Genomic DNA, 18248 nt, shown 5'->3' on the forward strand with positions numbered 1-18248 from the left:
GAGGAGAGGAAGAGGAGAGGGGCTTCACCTGGATGGTGTTACATTTAGTTGAGGGGAGTTTTGAGACCTTTTGTTAACCACACTGAGAAATCTGAGAGAAGGCTTTCTCCTCCTTACATGTTGTGGTTATTCTATTCAAGTGCTCTGAGGCAAGACAGGAAAAAATATCTTTAATGGGCTGAATAATCTGCTATGATGAAAGATGGCATGGTAATTATCCCCCCACTGGTAGAACATGGAAGCAGAGGTATTGGGGTCAGTCAGGCTGGATGAGGCTACAGCGGGGGGGGCGGCGGCTTAATAAGGAGCCGGCGCTCAAAACAGCCCACAGACTGTCTGTGCCCTGTTCTGTGTGTGGCTGCCCACCTTGTCTGAAACGCGACACCGACACACACACACACACACACACACACACACACACACATTCAGACCAACTGACATTGAACCAGTCTTAACACGGTGTCAGTCAGCCAGTATGTGAGCTTCGAAGAATGAGGCCACAGGTGTTGTGTGAAGCGTACAGCTTGAGCTCCGCTAACACATCAGACGTATACATGTACTGCACACACACACAAAAAGCTTTAGGCCCAAACCGCAAGACGTTAGCATTGCACACTGAGGGTTTGTCCTGCGCTGTGGTGTGGCTGTGGCCGTCTGGAATCTGTTATTTACTGGACCCGAGGTGTGGCCAAGTGTGTAGGTTTATGGTCAGTGTCAGTCAAAAATTCCTCCAGTTGGATGGAGGCCTCTCTGATTTCCTTTTTCACAGTCTGAAGTTATCGGTGCTTGATCAGCTGTTTTGGCCGCTCACAGCTGCTCCTATTCTGTCTCCAGCCGTCATTGCCATCCCTTGGTACGTCCCCTCTTGCTCCCTCTCTCCCTCTATCAGCAGTTTGGCAGCTGCTGTTGCCTCGTCGTTACTCCCACTAGCACCTCATAGGATTTAGAGGAGATGAAGGCATGATGGGAAATGGAGGGAGAGGAAGGAGCCACCTGTGGCGTCAACCCTCCGGTCACGGATGGCAGCAAGGTTTAATCTTCTCCACTATTGATTCCCAAAGCTAAATAATGACATTGCATTGGTGTTCAGCAGCCCCTCTCCTGCTGGGACAGGAATAGAACAATGACCTGATGATGCATCAACAGCTCGGTGTGTGTGTGTGTGTGTGTGTGTGTGTGTGTCTGTGTCTGTGTCTCCGTCCCTGGCTGTTTTTATAGGCCACATCTCTGAGGAGGGCACTTGTTGGGTGATGATTGGCACCCTGCTCCTCATTTCCTTCCCCCTCACTTCCTCTTGAAGAACCAATGGCACTGCCACTGAGTGACTGCCGCACCAATCAGGATTACATGGTCAATTAAACAAGCGCGCTGTGTCTCAATTCACTAACGTCCATGCACACTCACATTATTCAATGCATTATGAGTACCTGGAACGTGCAATGAAAAAAGTCACAAAGTTGAGTGTAGAACAATGGACGCCTGTCATTCTCAAGAGTTGATGCAGCGGAATGGGAGGCACCAAACTTTCACATGTGAAACTCCTGAAGGACGACACGATGTTGGCACAGGTGGCGCTGTAATTTTCACATTGTGTGAGTCAGGCCACACACAAGAAAGTATATCTTTTATTTCTAAGTCCACTGAGCAAAGCAACTGGCCGATATTATGGCAAGCGGCAATCGCTGTAACGTTTTGATTGTCACTTCCATTGAGTGCACAATGGCAGGGTTTGATACATGTACAAGGGGTACATGTATGGACAGAAGTATTTAACTTGAGATACAGCACATTTTCATGTAAAAGTACTATGAGATGGTCGCTCCTTACTGTTAAGCACCAGAAACAAAGAAAGCAGAGGTGGATTGTTGTGATAGATTCACACAAAAGACACTTGTCACCCTCAACGGTCTCCATCTTGGCCTAAGAGCCAAATGGGAGGGACAAACAGCGCTTTTTGTCAAATGGCTGCGTAATATCCACATTGTGTGAAACAGGCAGTGCACACAAGAAAGTACATTTATTTTCAAGTCCACTGAGGAAAGCACCCAGCAGATATTACGGCAGGCGACAATCGCAATAGCATGTTGCGATCATCATTTCATCGGCTGCAGTGTAATTTAAGATAAACTGTCAACATTCATGCACTATGACTGACTTAATCTCTAATCCAAGTGCATGTTCTATGAGATCGCTCCTTATCTTTCTGAAACAAAGCAGATCGGTTGTGATAGATTCACATAGATTTAAAAATAGGTCATCACTGAATAGATCAAACATTTGTGCCAATGAGATTCTTCGTGATATTTCATCCGGCTTCTCACAAATATAGACTGAACACTGATCGATCGCTTGATGTGGCAGGAGGCTGCACAACTCTCTCTGTTTCGAGCGACATCAACAGATCAATCAGGAACACACACACACACACACACACACACACACACTCCACAGTCCGCCTGGTCAAACACATGCGCTCGATAAATACATACCTCAGCAAGTCAAGGTCAAAGACAGGGACGTCTCACTTGGTCTATTTATTCTTAAATAAAAGCATGTGTATGTGTTTGTAATGGGAAACATATGTTTCATATCCCATTAGTCCCAATGTCAAGGGTAGATTACAAGAACACAAACACTGACACATTTCTTTAAGTTGGTTTCTTATGAAGAAAATGGTAGAAAAAAAACAAAACACATTGCCCAGAGTTTGAGTGCTCTGCTGCTGAATCTGGTAAAGATCCCTGTGAAAAAAATTTTTTATTAACACAGTGTGCAAGTCTCGACTGAAAGCACGTCTCATGACTGTTTCTAGTTTGAAGAACAAAAGAAAACGCGAGCACCTTCTTCAATCTCACCATATGTGTTTGCTTATAATATGAGCTGGTAATGTACAAAAGATGATGTTCCAGAGAGCTCCTGCCAGCGAGAGTGGTATTTGTAGCAGCGTGAAATCCTCCCCAGCTGCAGCTCTCACATGAAGCAGGTACTAGAGAGATCTGCCGCAGCTGCAGTGACAAGCCATCAGCTCCCACAGAGGCTGAAAGATGGAGTAAAATAAAAGAGGTTTAAGTTGGCAACAGGTAGCGCTTGATGGCAGCTTCTGCAAAGAATTAGCTGCTGAGTTTGACAGCAACAGGCGAAGAGAGAGTGCGGCGTGCATGGGTATTTCCCAGGCTTCATGTGGCATTTATCAAGAGGCAGCCAACGCATGGGTAACCCAACACTGGTGAAGTCTGAGCGCAGGGGTTTCTTAGAGAATTAGCGGTGATCAGAAATGCGAGGAATGCAGAAATGTTCGGGGCGCCACATGAAGGGGAATCCAGGAGGCAGAAATGTGATGAGAATGTGTGCGTTACAGTACGACACATGTCTCGAATGTTTGGATCTGGTTTCCTATTCAAACAAAAAACGTGTATCACACCATCCACAGGCAGCCCCATTAATCTTTAGTGGGAGAAACAAAGCTGCCACTCCCACCGGTGCCGCACAGCGGAGAAAACTCAACCATTTTTTTGAGGTTGTTATAGTTCAAATAAAAAAGTCTTGTCTGCTTGAGCAAGATCAAGCAGATAAATGAGTGTAACATCCCAGCCTTTGTAGTAAGGAATATTGATTCTCTCTCATTAGTATTTCATCTGAATATCATAGCGAGCAGGCAGAGGCAGAGAGAGAAGCGTAAATTACTCTGCCCCATATGGATACACACAGACGTTTTATGAGGCCCAGAACTCCAGTAAACAGCATCAGATTTAGTCATGTGTTGAATATAATACACCAGGGATGGTGCAAACCTCCTGGCTGCATTCTGTTAAACTAATATATGCTTGTATGTCTCCACAGCCACAAATTCAGAAGTAAACTCGCCATCACATTTCAGCCTCGGTGGTACTTTATTCGCAAATTTGCACAATGCTGATGAATTTGTTAAATGGGAAGTGATTCTAAATGAAATGCTCATGGTCATGCAGAGAGAAGAGAATTCAAAACACCTAATGGAAAATGAGCAATTGCGGGTAATTGTTCCAGTATTGCACATTGTTATTAAGCCCCTAAGCTTCTTTCAGACATACACTGAACTCCAGATTTTCTCCAGACATTCTCCGGAGGGGCTGTATTTGCAAATGTCCGAGTGAGAGCCTGTGGACTTCCTTCAGTGAGAGCGAGTGGGCGTATTGATGATGATAGACACAAAAACGTAAATCTGTGGATTTCATTCCTCTACCTGAAAACGTCTCTCAGATATTCAGGAATTAATGCTTCACATTTCCCGGTAGAAATCTTCAGGTACCTTTGCTGTGTGTTACATATGCACATGATCAGCTTAAATCTGGACCTGTTGTGTCTCGAGAGTGTGAGAGAGTCATCCTATTGAGAAAGAGCAGTCTGGGTTTGCGGGCAGCAGCAGTCGTGGAAAGATTAATTAATTTGATGTCCCTCATCACGTGTCCTTAACTTTGTCCGTGCACCTCTGTTGTCTGAGGGAAAGAGGACATTTTATGTGACACACTGCAGGGTTTTTGTTTTCTGAGAGAGGTTACTTGTGGCTGGACATTTTCTGTGTGTGATGACATCTGTGACACTGGTATGCAGGGTTGGGTTTCCTGGTGTATTTCCACAGAAGCGTCCGTGCCCTGCACCAAAAAATGTTAACCTTTATGGTAATGATAGGATGATATTTGAATGACAAGTGTATCATCTTTCATGTGAGGTCACCGGAATAGCATGATGACACTATGCTGTGGCCCAAAAGTCACAACAATTTCACAATTTGGACTTCTGCACAATCATGCACTGTATTCTTTGAAATTCACAAACCTATTTGTTTTGTCATTTCTACACAGTCAAATAAAATCCCTCGTCTAATCTACATGACATCAGAGATCATATCAGTTGAAATGGTACAACAACAAATTACAAAGCTGTTTTTACAGACTACCACACATTACTCATCCATAGCTACTCCGCGTGAACACCTCCGGTTGCAGCAGAGCAGATAACCTTGTAGTGACAGAGATGGCAGAGGCACAAAGGTGAAGGAGAGTCAACAGACGCTGCTGATGAAATATGTATTTGTGGAAGCAGCGCGTTTGCGGCGTAACGAGCGCTGACACTTGGACTCACTTCTTGCCCACAGTGAATATGTCAAAGGGTGACTGTCGCTGAATGAATACGCCTATGTATGCAGACATGTGCAGACCTGCAGGTAGGATGTGCTGCTCCTGTTCCCCCTGTTCTGTGTCCTGCGGCTGACGGACACTGGAATTCCTTGAACTGCTGAGGCTTGGTTGGACCCTATACGTCCTGACTGTCAGGTTTCACAGCCGCAAGGATGACGGTGCCTTGTGGGAAATACCCAAATCACAAAGCTAAAAAAGAAACAGAAGAGGGAGGAGGCATTTTCCCGAGATGACATTGATATGATTTAACTGTTTGTTGGAAAAAAAGCATTATAACATTATAACAATCTACTTCATTACACTAGGGTCTTGGTTTTTATGCCGTGTTATCTTTATGGCATGCACTGGTGTGTAATATTTTCATTTTCAATCACCTAAAGAGCTAGAATTGCACTTAGAGAGCACATACCACCACCAAGGCCCTACAGTCTCCTCATGAAACCACATTTACATTCACTAGATCCAGATTTTTACTTGGATCTGCACCAAATTGCGCTCACTCAAATATCAGTCATTCAAAGCTGCCTGATTATTTTCATCAATTATTTTCTGAGAATTCAAAGAAAATGTTGAAAAGCGCCCTTTCTCACAATGTTAAACATCTGCCTACTGATCCATATCCACACCAAATTGTAAGCTTTCTTCCTCAGGTCATGCCCCTCCACAAAATGTTATGATAATCAGTTGAGTAGTTTTTGTGTAAACGTCCCTATTCAAGGTGATAAAACATGTCCTTGAAAGAGTTCTTGATTAGAGACTTTTGCCTCTGTAGCTCAAAGCAGCTTTATGAATCTTTATTTCTATATTAAAATTAAAAGAAAAAAGATTTCTTTTTGTAATTATTTCCAACCAGGAGCACTTTTTGAATTCAAGACAAACCACAGTCAGTTCAACAGTCTGATCTGAGAGAAAGCAGCTTATAGGGGAGCACTTGAACGCACACTGCGCACATCTGCATTGGTGTGGGATTAAGCCGTACTGTATTCTTGTGCCTCTCAGCACCTTCATTCCCACTTTTCCAACCTTAATCAGTCTGTTCACCGTCACAAGAAACGAGAAGTGCCTCAAAAGAAAATGCTCAAATAACGTGCTGCTGAGAATTTGCCATCTCACATCCGGATGCTGAGCCACACAGGTGCTCTCTTCAGGGGGAAACCAGTGTTTCATAGGGAAATGCATCTGTGCAGGCTCAGTGAATATCAATAACACACACACACACACACACACACACACACACACACACACACACACACACACACACACACACACAACATATGTGTGTCTGTATCTACCCATGATGCTCTATTCACAGCGGCTTTGAATCACAGGTGGTGAGTCATCCCAAAGGTATTGTGTTGTTCTGGCCAATCAAAGCAAGGGCTGGATGTCCGGTGTTTCTACTCTGTGTGGCATGTGAAGGAGAAGAGAGTGTGTGTGTGTGTGTGTGTGTGTGTGTACAGCTTGTTCAAGTGTTTCCTGAGTTTCATTACTTTCTATGTAGTTTCTGCCCAACAACAAGCGTCTGAGCGTCTCTGCTCCTCCGCCCCAGTATTTTCCCTGTTGAGTGTAACTCATGGGCCATGTCATTGGTTTTGAACACTTGAAGTTATTTTTACTGTGAAATTTCTTATACAAAGAACATGTGGTGAGAGAAACATCTGACAACCCAACTGAGTCCTTCAGAAGAGGCGTAATTAGAACAATTTAACCAACCAACCATTTTTACAGTGTCTGTTTTTTTGAAGATAAAACGTTTTGGTACCACAGGACTTTTTTTTCACATGTTCTTAAATTATTTATGTGGTGCCACTAATGAAGAAAGATAATAAACAATGACGGTGGTATTGATGAATGAAGATAAATGATCAAGACGGAGGTTTACGACTGGAGACTTACTAGATAATTGTCGAGTAAAAACATTTTTATTCGTGAAAGGTGAAGAACTTTACAATAAGACATCTTCGATCAATATCTGACAGTTTGTAGTTTTGTCCTGGAGAGGCTCTGAGTAAAGTAATTATACTGTGGCTCACGCAGGGCCTCACTCAGCACCAGTGTCACAGTAACACAGCTTTGTACAGACGTCAGTGTCTCCACCTGTTCTTGAGTCTGCTTTTAGAACTTCTCACAGCCATTGTCTTGTCGTGGAATGTGCTAAGACCGCTGTAATTGATGTAATTTACTCGCTGAGACACAGTGAGAGACACGCACAGCAGCACCGAGGAGATCAGAGGACATCAGAACAGGTTGGACGCTCCCTCCTGTACCTGAGGCACGCAGACGTTTTAGTGGATACACTGGACTGCTTTTATCTATTCTGTCAGAAGTACACCAGGTTCAAGAGGCTCTGGGTTGTTTTTTTCCTTTAAGGCGTCACAATAGAGCCAGGGTGAAATAGACAAGAAGGAATAATGATTAATTAATCTCAAACCACTTCTACTCGACTGGCCCCAAAGGTCTCCCTGCAGTCAGACGAGCAGACATTAATAAATGACCTAAATGGTTCAAACAACCTGGTGAGGTGACACTGAATCGTCTCCGTATTCACAGCATGGCTTTACTCAGGATTGTTATGAGCATCAACAATAATTGAATCTCCTTGCCATTAATTGGCTGCAATTTTTTTCTTCACGTAAACAGTCACTGGTGTGGAACTGACAATTACCCCAGAGCCTAACAGGAGATACACAAAGGCTTTAAAAGACAGGGATGTGTGTTTGTGAAGCTAATATGTTACACAAGCTTAATGATAAGGGCAGGATGTCAGGCAGAGCTGATACTGTCGGGCTTGTTGAAGTGACTTTTGAGCCACTTCCCTCAGAGATAGACAGTGACATAACGCCAGCTTTCGAAACTGCATGTTCATTTTGCTTTAACTGCAACTAAAACATTCCATTTCATTATATTTTTTGTCTTCTGTTGTATGTTCCCAGTCGATAACGACGGTTATTGTTCCAGATTGAGACGAAGGGGGACAGAGCTTTTGAAATGAGAGCTCTGAGTCTCTGGACCTGCCTGAGGAAATACTGCAGGCTGAGTCAGTGGCTTCCTTTAAAACCGAGGTTATAACGTACATTTATCGTAGAGTACTCACTGATTTGACCTAATTCTAGTTTTTATTTTAATGGGAGGTCATGTTGAAACTTCCGTCACAAGTTTAGTATTTTTAAACTTTTATTCTTTGTTTATCAATGAATTCGTTTTTATGTTAATTTCAAGTATTTTTGCTTGTGTGTTTCTTGTAATTAATTTATCATCCTAAATATTTTTGCTTCTCCATTGAAAACACAGCTCGAGTGAATCGTGCTCTGACAGTTAGTGGCCGCCTGCAGAAGTAGTCAAAGCTGACCATTGTCCTTCAAATGAGGTTATGAAAATGTTTTCCCCCCTTTGGCCTGCAGTGTAAACATCCACAGTGGTGCACGCCGCACATCCACTCCTCACTGCTGGAGCTTTCCTGCAGCCGATCTCTTGCATGTTCATCTGCAGCATCTTCAGTGATGAGCTGTGGGTTTATCTCTGATGACACAGTGGAGTCACACCTACATGTGGACTCACATACAGTTGTGTTGCACTGTATAAACGAGAATGAACATAGACACCATGTTGGTCAGGAGGAATGTGACCTGTGGGGACGGGCAACATTTTATGTAAATTTCTTATTCAATAGCTGTTTACTGTACATCAGTCAAACCAGCTTCCTGCTCAACAGGGCCATTTACAGCCTGTCAGGCTTACTTTACGTAAACACGCTCTCTGCTGAACACATTTATTCTCTTGTAAATAAAAACTAAACGCACTTTAAAACATTATCCCACCAGTGATGGGCAAAGTTTTGGGGATTTGACAGAAACCATGCTGTATCTCTCAGGATAAGTGATATTAAAGGGAGGAAATCGTTGTTTTAAAGTATGACGGACGTATTTATTTGGAACATCTGTAGCCCTCAGCTTGGACTGGCAGGAGAACAGTGGGCTAGTTTTATAGACAGCGTTTGTCGTGACAGGGTATTTCCTGGGAGCAGATGAGCCTTCATAAATGTGACTTGATGTAGGTGTGTATCCAGCCTCAGTGACAGCACATGTTTTATAAGATTTCCTGTTGATTTTCGTGAAAAGAAGAAGGTGGATCTATCTGTGAATTTGTTATACTTTATCTTTGAAGTTGAGGATAGTTTGATGATATTATGCCACGATAACAACACTTACAGTAACAATCCTGAAAGAGAGATCAAAATCATGGATTGTTTTCACGGACTGATGAGAAATACTTTTGAAAGGGGAAATGGAACTGTTCTGAAAGTAGCACACCCTGATTCAGTGTAAAAGGCGTAGCTGCTTTTATTAAAAATAAACAACCTGACAAGGCTGTGCTATGCCCTTTGTCATGTAAAGAAAGCATCACTTTGCAACTAATGAGTGCGACATCAATTCATCATGGCATTACTCTGACACATACACACTAAATTATATACACTGAAACTAAAGATTGTATCATAGCTGTCAGGTTTATTTTTGATTTCGCCAAGTTTACCACCAAGGAGTCATTGGATCCCAGCATCTAAAACTACATATATACACTTCTTACTCAGATAGAAGCAAGGTTAATGAGCAGCAAAGGTAACACTAAATAAATGTGATGGCACTGTCAGGGCCCAGCCAACACTAACAAGTGATAATGAGCCTTAAGAAAGTGGTGCAGCTTATCAACAAATCACAAAATTGCATGGGACACAGAGAGAGAGAGCTGGTTATGTGTTGTCCCGCTAATTACCTAAAACGAGCCAGTTAATGATGTGAGCGTATGTATTTTTGACAGAGTGCTAAACAGTGAGATTCAACATTTTCTGGCCCCCGGCTTTAAAACCCGGCCGGAGCAGCTGGTGGTGAGTGATTGCAGCCCTCAACTTTATCTTATCTCCAGTATGCACTACACCCTGCGTGTGTGTGCGTATGCGTGTGTCCTGCAGGGCTGTGGCTGCAGGGTGAGTTGGCAAAGCTCTTCAGAGAGTCAGACCTGCACAAAGCAGTTTTCAGAGTCATTTAACATTATGCACAATAAACCCGCAGCACTAAACACACGCAGGCTTGTGATGGAGGCAGCAGAGAGGGAGAGGAGGAGTAGTGAGAGGTGGAGAGAGAAAACACAGGGTGAGGTGGGACGAATTCAGCACCTGTGAAACCCAGACTATAATAGATTCATTCATTAATAATAACGAGATTCGTAGATTCCATTTTCTCATTGCTTTGTGAAATTAGATTTTTTTTTGTTCTTCAAATGACATTTTAATACCTTTAATGCATTGATTTTTGAAGCACAGCATTGGCTAGCTATATACTGTCTAGTTCATTAAACCATGCACTGATCAGCATTAAATACAGCACAGAACAGTAAATGATTTCAGTATCAGTAACAAAGTTATGTAAAACGATTATTTTTTGATATTCTTCCCCAAAATAGGGTTATGGAATGACTTTCTTTCATCATTCCATGATATCACATGTTCAAAAGTACAGTTATGTTATAATCTGATTACTGTCCCTTATCCCGCTGGTTGGCCTCAACAGCTGTGGGACAGCGATGCCTCTACCTTATATAACGCGCCCCTCCTCTCCTCTCTCATCTCTTTTCCTTCCTCTCCTCACTCTGTATGTTTATGCTGATGATGTGTCAAAACTCTCCAGCCGTCCTACCCAGCTCCCCTCGGTGCTGTCAGGAGTCACATCTCCTGCCCTTTCTCCTCTGCAAAGACAGAGATCTCAGTCTGAGAGCATTAAAAATTCAGGTCTGGTTTGGTCGGTCCTGCTCATGAATATAGACCAAAAAGCCCCATAAGAACAGTTCCTGGTCGTCCAGTCAGCAGCGGGGCAATTAGAGGAACACATTTTAAAGCACTCGTGTTCCTTTCACTGGGACATGAGTTCAGCTGTACGAAATTAAGATGGAGGAATTATTCATGGCCGTGCAGCCACCACTGTGCTCTAGTGGGACAGAATGAATGCTGCTGTGTGATGTAGTGTTAAGTCCTTTGCATGTGGTCAGTGTAATTGTAATGCCAGCATTACTGCATCAAACCCTGACATGTTTTCGTCCTGATGATTAGTTTTATCTCAACAAACTCACACCACATAAGCCTCTCTCTGTCCTACACACTTTCTTTCCTCTATGTCTCTTTCAAGCTCTGCTGGACTGGATATAATCCAAGCTGTACTTTTTTCTCACAATCCTCCTCAACAACTCTCCCCACACATCGGATCCTGTAAAACCTTCACCCTTCTCAGTGTCAGTACTCGGTGCTGTATCGTCTGAATCATGTATTCCTTTTGCCAGGTTTCTTGTAGCGAATGCAGTATAACAGGAATTTTAATTGGTCGGAGTTGAATGGAGGTGTCCTCTGGCAGTCCTTCACTGAGTCTGTGGCTGACTGGTATCACATAGTTGATCTTGACAGGTCTTGACTTAATAAGTGGAGCAGGGAGCTGAAGTGCTTGGCTCAGTCCAGTCGCAAATCAAGTTTGCAATGAAGCAAAGTGAGATGAAGACTATAAATATGACAATGTTGACAAATATATTTATGGATCTGTTATTGTGTGCAAACTAATATTGTCTCCTTTTTCTTTCCCCTCTGCAGTCTTCATCTGCAGCTTCATGGTGGCGGCTCCTATCTTCGGTTACCTGGGCGACCGCTTCAACAGAAAGGTCATCCTGAGCTGTGGCATTTTCTTCTGGTCCATTGTGACTCTGTCGAGCTCCTTCATCAGCAAAGAGGTACGGCACAGTGCAGGGGACGTGCAGCAGAAGAGCTCCAGTGTTATCGTATTAGGCTGCCACGCCTGTGATATGGTCCCAACTGACGAGCTAATTATTGTGTTATCATGAGGATATGCTTGATGTTGAGGCCAGTGAAATGAAATGACACGCTTGTTAAGTCAGACACCCGCTTGGCCTTTGTAGACATTCTTTATATCTCCCTCTCTCCCTCTCTTCTTTTCTGTCTTTCTTTTGCTGGCTACTAGCCAATCAACTAATGACGGCCCATGCCTCAGAGTTGTCTCCATTACAAAGCTTTAGACGACAAGTTTCACTGCCCCTTGACAAGAGGATTTAGATTTGATATCCGTAAAAGCCTCCTTGTGCTGGGATGTGTCGGACACATTAAAACAATAACATTATTGTTTAGGGGACGATGTGGGGGATGGGTATCTCACTGAGAGAAGCCTTCACATTACTGTGAAAGGCTCTGTGCATCTATGTGTGGGTGTGTTGACTCTGGCCGCTTCCATACTACTGTGTATGAAAACAGGGTTTTCAAACCAAATCAATTTCCGTCCAAACCAGCGTTCAGTTTTAATCCCCTGATCCTTACAAACATGCCTGAAAATAATATCACATGACCACTCACGTTCACTGGCATGCGTGTGCCGTTGTACACAGGAAGTATTTGGGTTTTAGTTGCAAAGACATCAGGGTCAGAGAAGCTTGTAATCGCCTATCCATGTTGCGTTAGCCGAGGCTGATGTTGGGTTTTTCTTCCCGGAAGGCGGTCATGTAATTGGAGCGTGACGAATCAGTGAAGGCTATGATTTGACTGAAAAGACCCAATTAACAAGCAGTTGTGAGTCTCTACATCATCATTTCTAAATATCTCTGTTTCTGCCCGTCCAGACTAAAATGCAGAGTTTTCAAACTAAAACGGGCCCAGCCTAGTTTCTAAACTTCTCAGTTTTAGCGGCTCTAAAACTCCAGTAGTGTGGACGGCAGGTGAATCAGTAGCAGAGTTGATGTGCGCATAAAAAAAAACGTATTAGTGTGAATGTAGCCTCTGATGTATAGCCTTCATGAACAGTCGTGAAACAAACTGAGAAAACTGATAATGTAAAGTCGATCATCCAGCAGAGACATGTGGCTTTAAAGCTACAGCACAAGATAAATGTTTGCATCACACGGCACGTCTGCCGAGCAGCGTCATGGAGTCCCGCGCTGAGTAAAGCCTGCTCCCCGCTCATCAGCCCAGAGCTGTGGAAGGGGATGACAGCTCAGAGATGATGACGCTCCCAGGAGGGCACCCTTCCACTTAAATCCCCTATAGACTTGCATGTGAGAAGACAAGATGGCAGCCATTCGCCTAAGCAGGGAATACATTCATGCTGCTTCTGGCCGAGATGAATATAAAGGGCCTCTTCCGTCTTCCTCTCTGACATGTGATGGAAAGGCCACTGACTGCTCACAGGGAGATGGAGAGTGATCCTCTGCGCTCGCATTCCTTCGCCCTAAACTTTTAATTCCATCCTCAAGACATGTTCCACTGCCAATCAAACGAGACAATAGTAGACGGCTCTTATGTAACACCACTACGGCACATGAGAGATGAAAGACATGACACGGAATGAAATGTTAATGACCACTTACAACCGAGTCCTGTCATTATGCATTTAAGACACTCCGGGGCCTTTTGGGCGGATTTGCCGCAGATATGGAATACAGATCTTACATAAGAGAAATTTGTGTCACAATGTGAAACTGCATATTTTCTTCTGCATGGCCACTGCAGATCATCGTCCTATAATGATAACTTGTAGGTCAGCTGAAATTTTAAACACTTTAGTTGCGGCCACCTGTGGCTTCCTGTGCCTGGCTGTGATCACATCTTTGAAAACATACATTTACTCTCTGTTTTCTTAAGTTCATTTCTATGTGTGATTTTATAAGCAAGAGTCTTTTCATTCAGTCTTATAGTATAATGAGGGTAAAACAAGGATAATAACCACTGAACTACTATTGTTGTCTAGCAGCTGTTCTAAGATTTCTTTTTTGTTTTTGAAAACTTTTTTCTCCTCTATCCACATGGACACTGATAGAAACTAGGTTTTGTTAATGGGTCCGTACAACAAAGTTAAGTATAGCTCTTCATTATGATACAGGGCTGGGCAATATGACCAAAAATGCAATCAAGGTAAAAAGTCAGTATTGATAATTATCACAACCAATGTCATATTATTATTTCTTTCAAGTTTTCAAGACAGATTTTGGCTCTTGATTGAAGATTGTGGTTTTAAACTCTTCTTTATGGGCAGAGAATGACAAGGACATTAAAAGCAATCATTTGTAAAGGAGAATTCATAGTTTCCGTGTACAGCACTCTCAGGGGTCCTCTTTATGGCCCTTGTGACGTAAATGTCATCATCCATGTCCAGTAGGGACTCCTATGTGGACACTTGCATGCAGTCCAAAATTTGCAACCAAACAGACTGCACTGAACAAGCTCCAGGTACAATATCCAGCTACTGGAATTGTTATATTGCTATTGATGAAAATTATATCATTATTATTATTGATACTTTGTTTTGCCCAGCCCCACTATTAATGAATGTCATAAAAAATGTCAAAAATCGGACCTTCCAGTCTAAATTGAAATATTGAGTGTGCAGAATGCCGCACTCATTAGTGTCAGATATAGTTCTAATTGAATCCATAGCCTTGTTTTCTCAGCATGTAAGGGAGATGGTGCTATAAAAGCCACTAAAAGTTAACTGATGATTACACACATCAGCATGTTAGAGCTGTCCATCAGAGCATGTTAGCACCACTGTGCCTGTGCAGCCTGACAGAGCTGCAGCCATGGCTGGAGACTCTTTTGGAAACGGGATCAAAACACTTTAAAGTTTAAAGTAAATTATTCCCAATTCTCTTTCATCTCTCCACAGTCCTTCTGCTTTCACTGTCTCTAAACCTCATTTTCATGGAGCTTCCCTGGCATTAGTCCTCTGAGCTTTTTTTGTAGTCGCTTTACTTGCATTTTTGTTCCAAGTGATGATGATAGCCTGGTGGCCACACATACACACACACATAGAGGGCTACCGTCATGATCCCACCAGCAGCCTGTTTTCTTCCGTTTAAAAGAAGAAAATAGATTTAGAATCTTTCGAATCGATGCAACAAACACAAAGATGATAAAGCAGTGGAAGCTCAGTTGGGATCAAACGCAAACATGGTAGTTTACATATATTTCAAACTAAAGGTTAAATGACACAGGCAAAAGTCAACAGTGAAAATGATATGCATGTGACAGTTTCAGGATGCAGTCCCTCGAGTGTCATCTTACAGTGAGGTGTGTGTGTGGTGTTGGATGTTTGACGGCTGTGTGTATGACCCTATGACATGATGTGGCATCCAGCAGCATGAGGCCTGCAGTGATGGATGAGAGCTCAGGTCAGCTCTGGGGTCAGCGTCTAGGCTAATGGTCTCTGCTACTTACAGCACCTTCATTAATCTCTGTTCACGGCTGACAAACTCAATAGAGTGCAACCATATCACACTCCCATGCAGCCACACTCACATTATCAGAGCCAGCAATGGGAAAGCAGAAAAATTACCCACATAGCAACATCAAGGAAGATGATTTTTATGCAGTTTCTACAGTTTTTACTTTATTGCTCAAGATATACGTGCAATTAATTTCACTCACAAACAGACTGATCACAAGTTAGTCCCCAGTATTTGCAATTTGCATCATTCCACAGTGTTGGGGAACCAAATATCTTTGCAGCTTTAAAAGCAGACATCGTAGTCTGTATCCAGTGAGTTGTGGTTGCCATGGAAACAGTTAACAATCCAGCTGCCTACACAGGTGCCCCCTCCAGAGTGCAAGCTCCTATAAAAGTCTTATAAGGATTCACCTCTTTTATTTATCAGTTTACCACATGCAATAGAAGATACTGGTAATATAACAAGACTGACACGTTAAGCTCCTTCACACTGATGAATTTCACAGTTCCAGGAAGTGAAATTATTTTGGTTAGTGGATCACGTAATAAGAAGAAAAAGAAGAAAAAATATGAGACAGTAAATTGTATTTCACTGTTCTTTTCTAGACACTCAAGGGCGCCTCAAAAATGTTCCCCAATAAACACATGAATAATAAAAACCAAGCGTTAAGATCAGATAAGGAGACATAAACAACTATCAACACAAATAACATCGTAAACTTGTGTAAGTCATTGCCTCACATTTGTTTCAGTTCAGTTCAGTGTTCAGCGCTGATGTAACACATTTTATTATTAAATCAGCAGTTAATCAGTAAACTTTCAATGTGCTTCACAGCCCTGACTGAACATTCACAGACGTGCTGAGCTCTTTTTTGTCCCATAAAAAACATTCAAAATCAATAGAAGAAAAAAGAAGTCTGAACAAGAAACGTGGCCTTTGAGTCCACATTCTCCTCTCACAGAAAGTGTCCCTGTAGGGTTGAATAATATTTCTCTGTCTCTGTCTCTTTCTATTTCCCTCTCTGCAGTACTACTGGCTGTTTGTGCTCTCCAGGGGACTGGTGGGCATCGGTGAGTCCAGCTACTCGTCCATCTCTCCCACCATCATAGGAGACCTGTTCACTAACAACAGCCGCACCATGATGCTGTCCGTCTTCTACCTGGCCATCCCCCTGGGAAGGTAAGAGAAAGACAGGCCCTGCATTGTTGAAGCAGACATACAACAAGATGCAGGAGGGGATCTATTCTTTGAGATGTCAGTGTGGATGTTAAATCTCTTATGAAATTGAAATCCAACCTTTCTTTAACTGTTAAATCCGGACGTTCTGCAGAATCAGAAGCATTTTCATTAATTTTTAAAATCATCCTCACATAGTGAAGGTCGGCCTCGCTCCAATCTGGCTCTTTTTCCCAGCTGCAGCCACACAAAGAGCTCAGGCCCTGCGCACAGAGAAAAGAAAACTTACAATTGGCTGCGTCAAGCTTTAAGGAGGTTGGGAGGCTTTTCAGGAGATGTGGCGTGGGGATGTGGGAGAGCGGGAGGTATTATTAAGCCTAAATCTCCAGCCTTTTCAGCTCATTCAATCAGAAAAAGGGCCACAGGGAGAAAACAAACAAAGCCAAGTAATAAAAGATGAATGTACCGGTGGATGCGGTGCAGGAGCCACTTGAGGTTTATTATTATATACAGTGCTTTATAGCATGTGTCTGAGCAGCAGCATGCTGTACTCTTCACCATGCAGCTACTGCTCATGGAATCACACAGAGGGAGAAGCAGAAGAGAATAGAAATGTGATGCAGCCTCAAAAACACAGTGAGCATAACAGTGACTGTAGGTAATTATTTACATGTCACTAAAATGTGTCTTTGCAGAACACAATGGAAATGATGAATTGTTTTGTAGCGTACTAATGTTTATTTGAATATAAATAAGCAAAGGAAAGGCTCAAGGCGCCCTGAGTGCTCATGTTATGAGCTGCTGACATGTTTGGGTCACAGTAAACTGTCCGGCAACACAGACAATAGAAGGTGAAAGAGTTGGCCTCACTAAAGTGCAGTCAAACATCCTATCCAGCCTCCCACTTGTTTGCCATTACTGAGGTTGTTATGACCATTTCCAGGAAATGACCTCAGGAATTAGACCCGATTCGCAGGAAATGGATTCCGCTCTCTCCCTAGTTTCTCGGCCCCTGCAGATGGTGCCCTGCGTGATGTCGGTGTTTGATGTGAGCATGTATTTCATGCTCAAGTTTAATGGTTGGTGTTGAACTTTCCAAACACTCTCTGGGTGGACTCTGATAAGATTAGCCGTTAGTCACTCACTGGAAATATCATATGCTGTCTGAGCCTGTTTATACGGAGCTGTTATTTTTGGAGAACTAATCATGGAAGCACAACCATGGGCAGTTTCCCTCTTTGCTCAGTGTGTAAATCCAGTTCAACATGATTTTGGCCTTTTAGCAGCCGATGCTGATGAGAACTCCAAAGTCCCATTTCATAATCAATCTACTGCCCCAATCTGCTATTGTAATGAAAAACAAGTCTGGCAGCCAGAGGCTGTGCACGAGTAGACAAACAGGTTCAAAGAACCTAAGAAATGAGAACATCTGAATGACTTTTAGTGACTAATTGTAGTAGAAGAGGCTCAATGAACTGTGAGAAGAAGCTAGTGAGTGACAAGTTAAAAGAAAAATCAACATAAAGTGTCTCCATAAAGTGTTGGGCCCAGGAAAGTAGCTTCAGTGTTAAATCTGCAGACCTCTGTTGGAGGGATGAAGGATATTCCTTCATTTCAGACTTTAGATTA

At 42.9% G+C, this 18248-nt stretch overlaps 1 protein-coding gene across 2 annotated transcripts in view; it reads left to right on the forward strand.

The window, feature by feature from the left end:
- Positions 1 to 18248, forward strand: part of spns2 (SPNS lysolipid transporter 2, sphingosine-1-phosphate) — a 64143-nt gene that overhangs the window by 23391 nt on the left and 22504 nt on the right. For both annotated transcript variants that reach the window (XM_020086122.2, XM_020086123.2), the window contains exons 3-4: positions 11809 to 11945; positions 16471 to 16622. In XM_020086122.2, coding sequence (XP_019941681.1) covers positions 11809 to 11945; positions 16471 to 16622 — 289 coding nt within the window. The remainder of the gene's footprint in view (positions 1 to 11808; positions 11946 to 16470; positions 16623 to 18248) is intronic.

The sequence above is a fragment of the Paralichthys olivaceus genome, chromosome 15, assembly GCF_024713975.1.
Source record: "Paralichthys olivaceus isolate ysfri-2021 chromosome 15, ASM2471397v2, whole genome shotgun sequence".
Classification (NCBI taxonomy): domain Eukaryota; kingdom Metazoa; phylum Chordata; class Actinopteri; order Pleuronectiformes; family Paralichthyidae; genus Paralichthys; species Paralichthys olivaceus.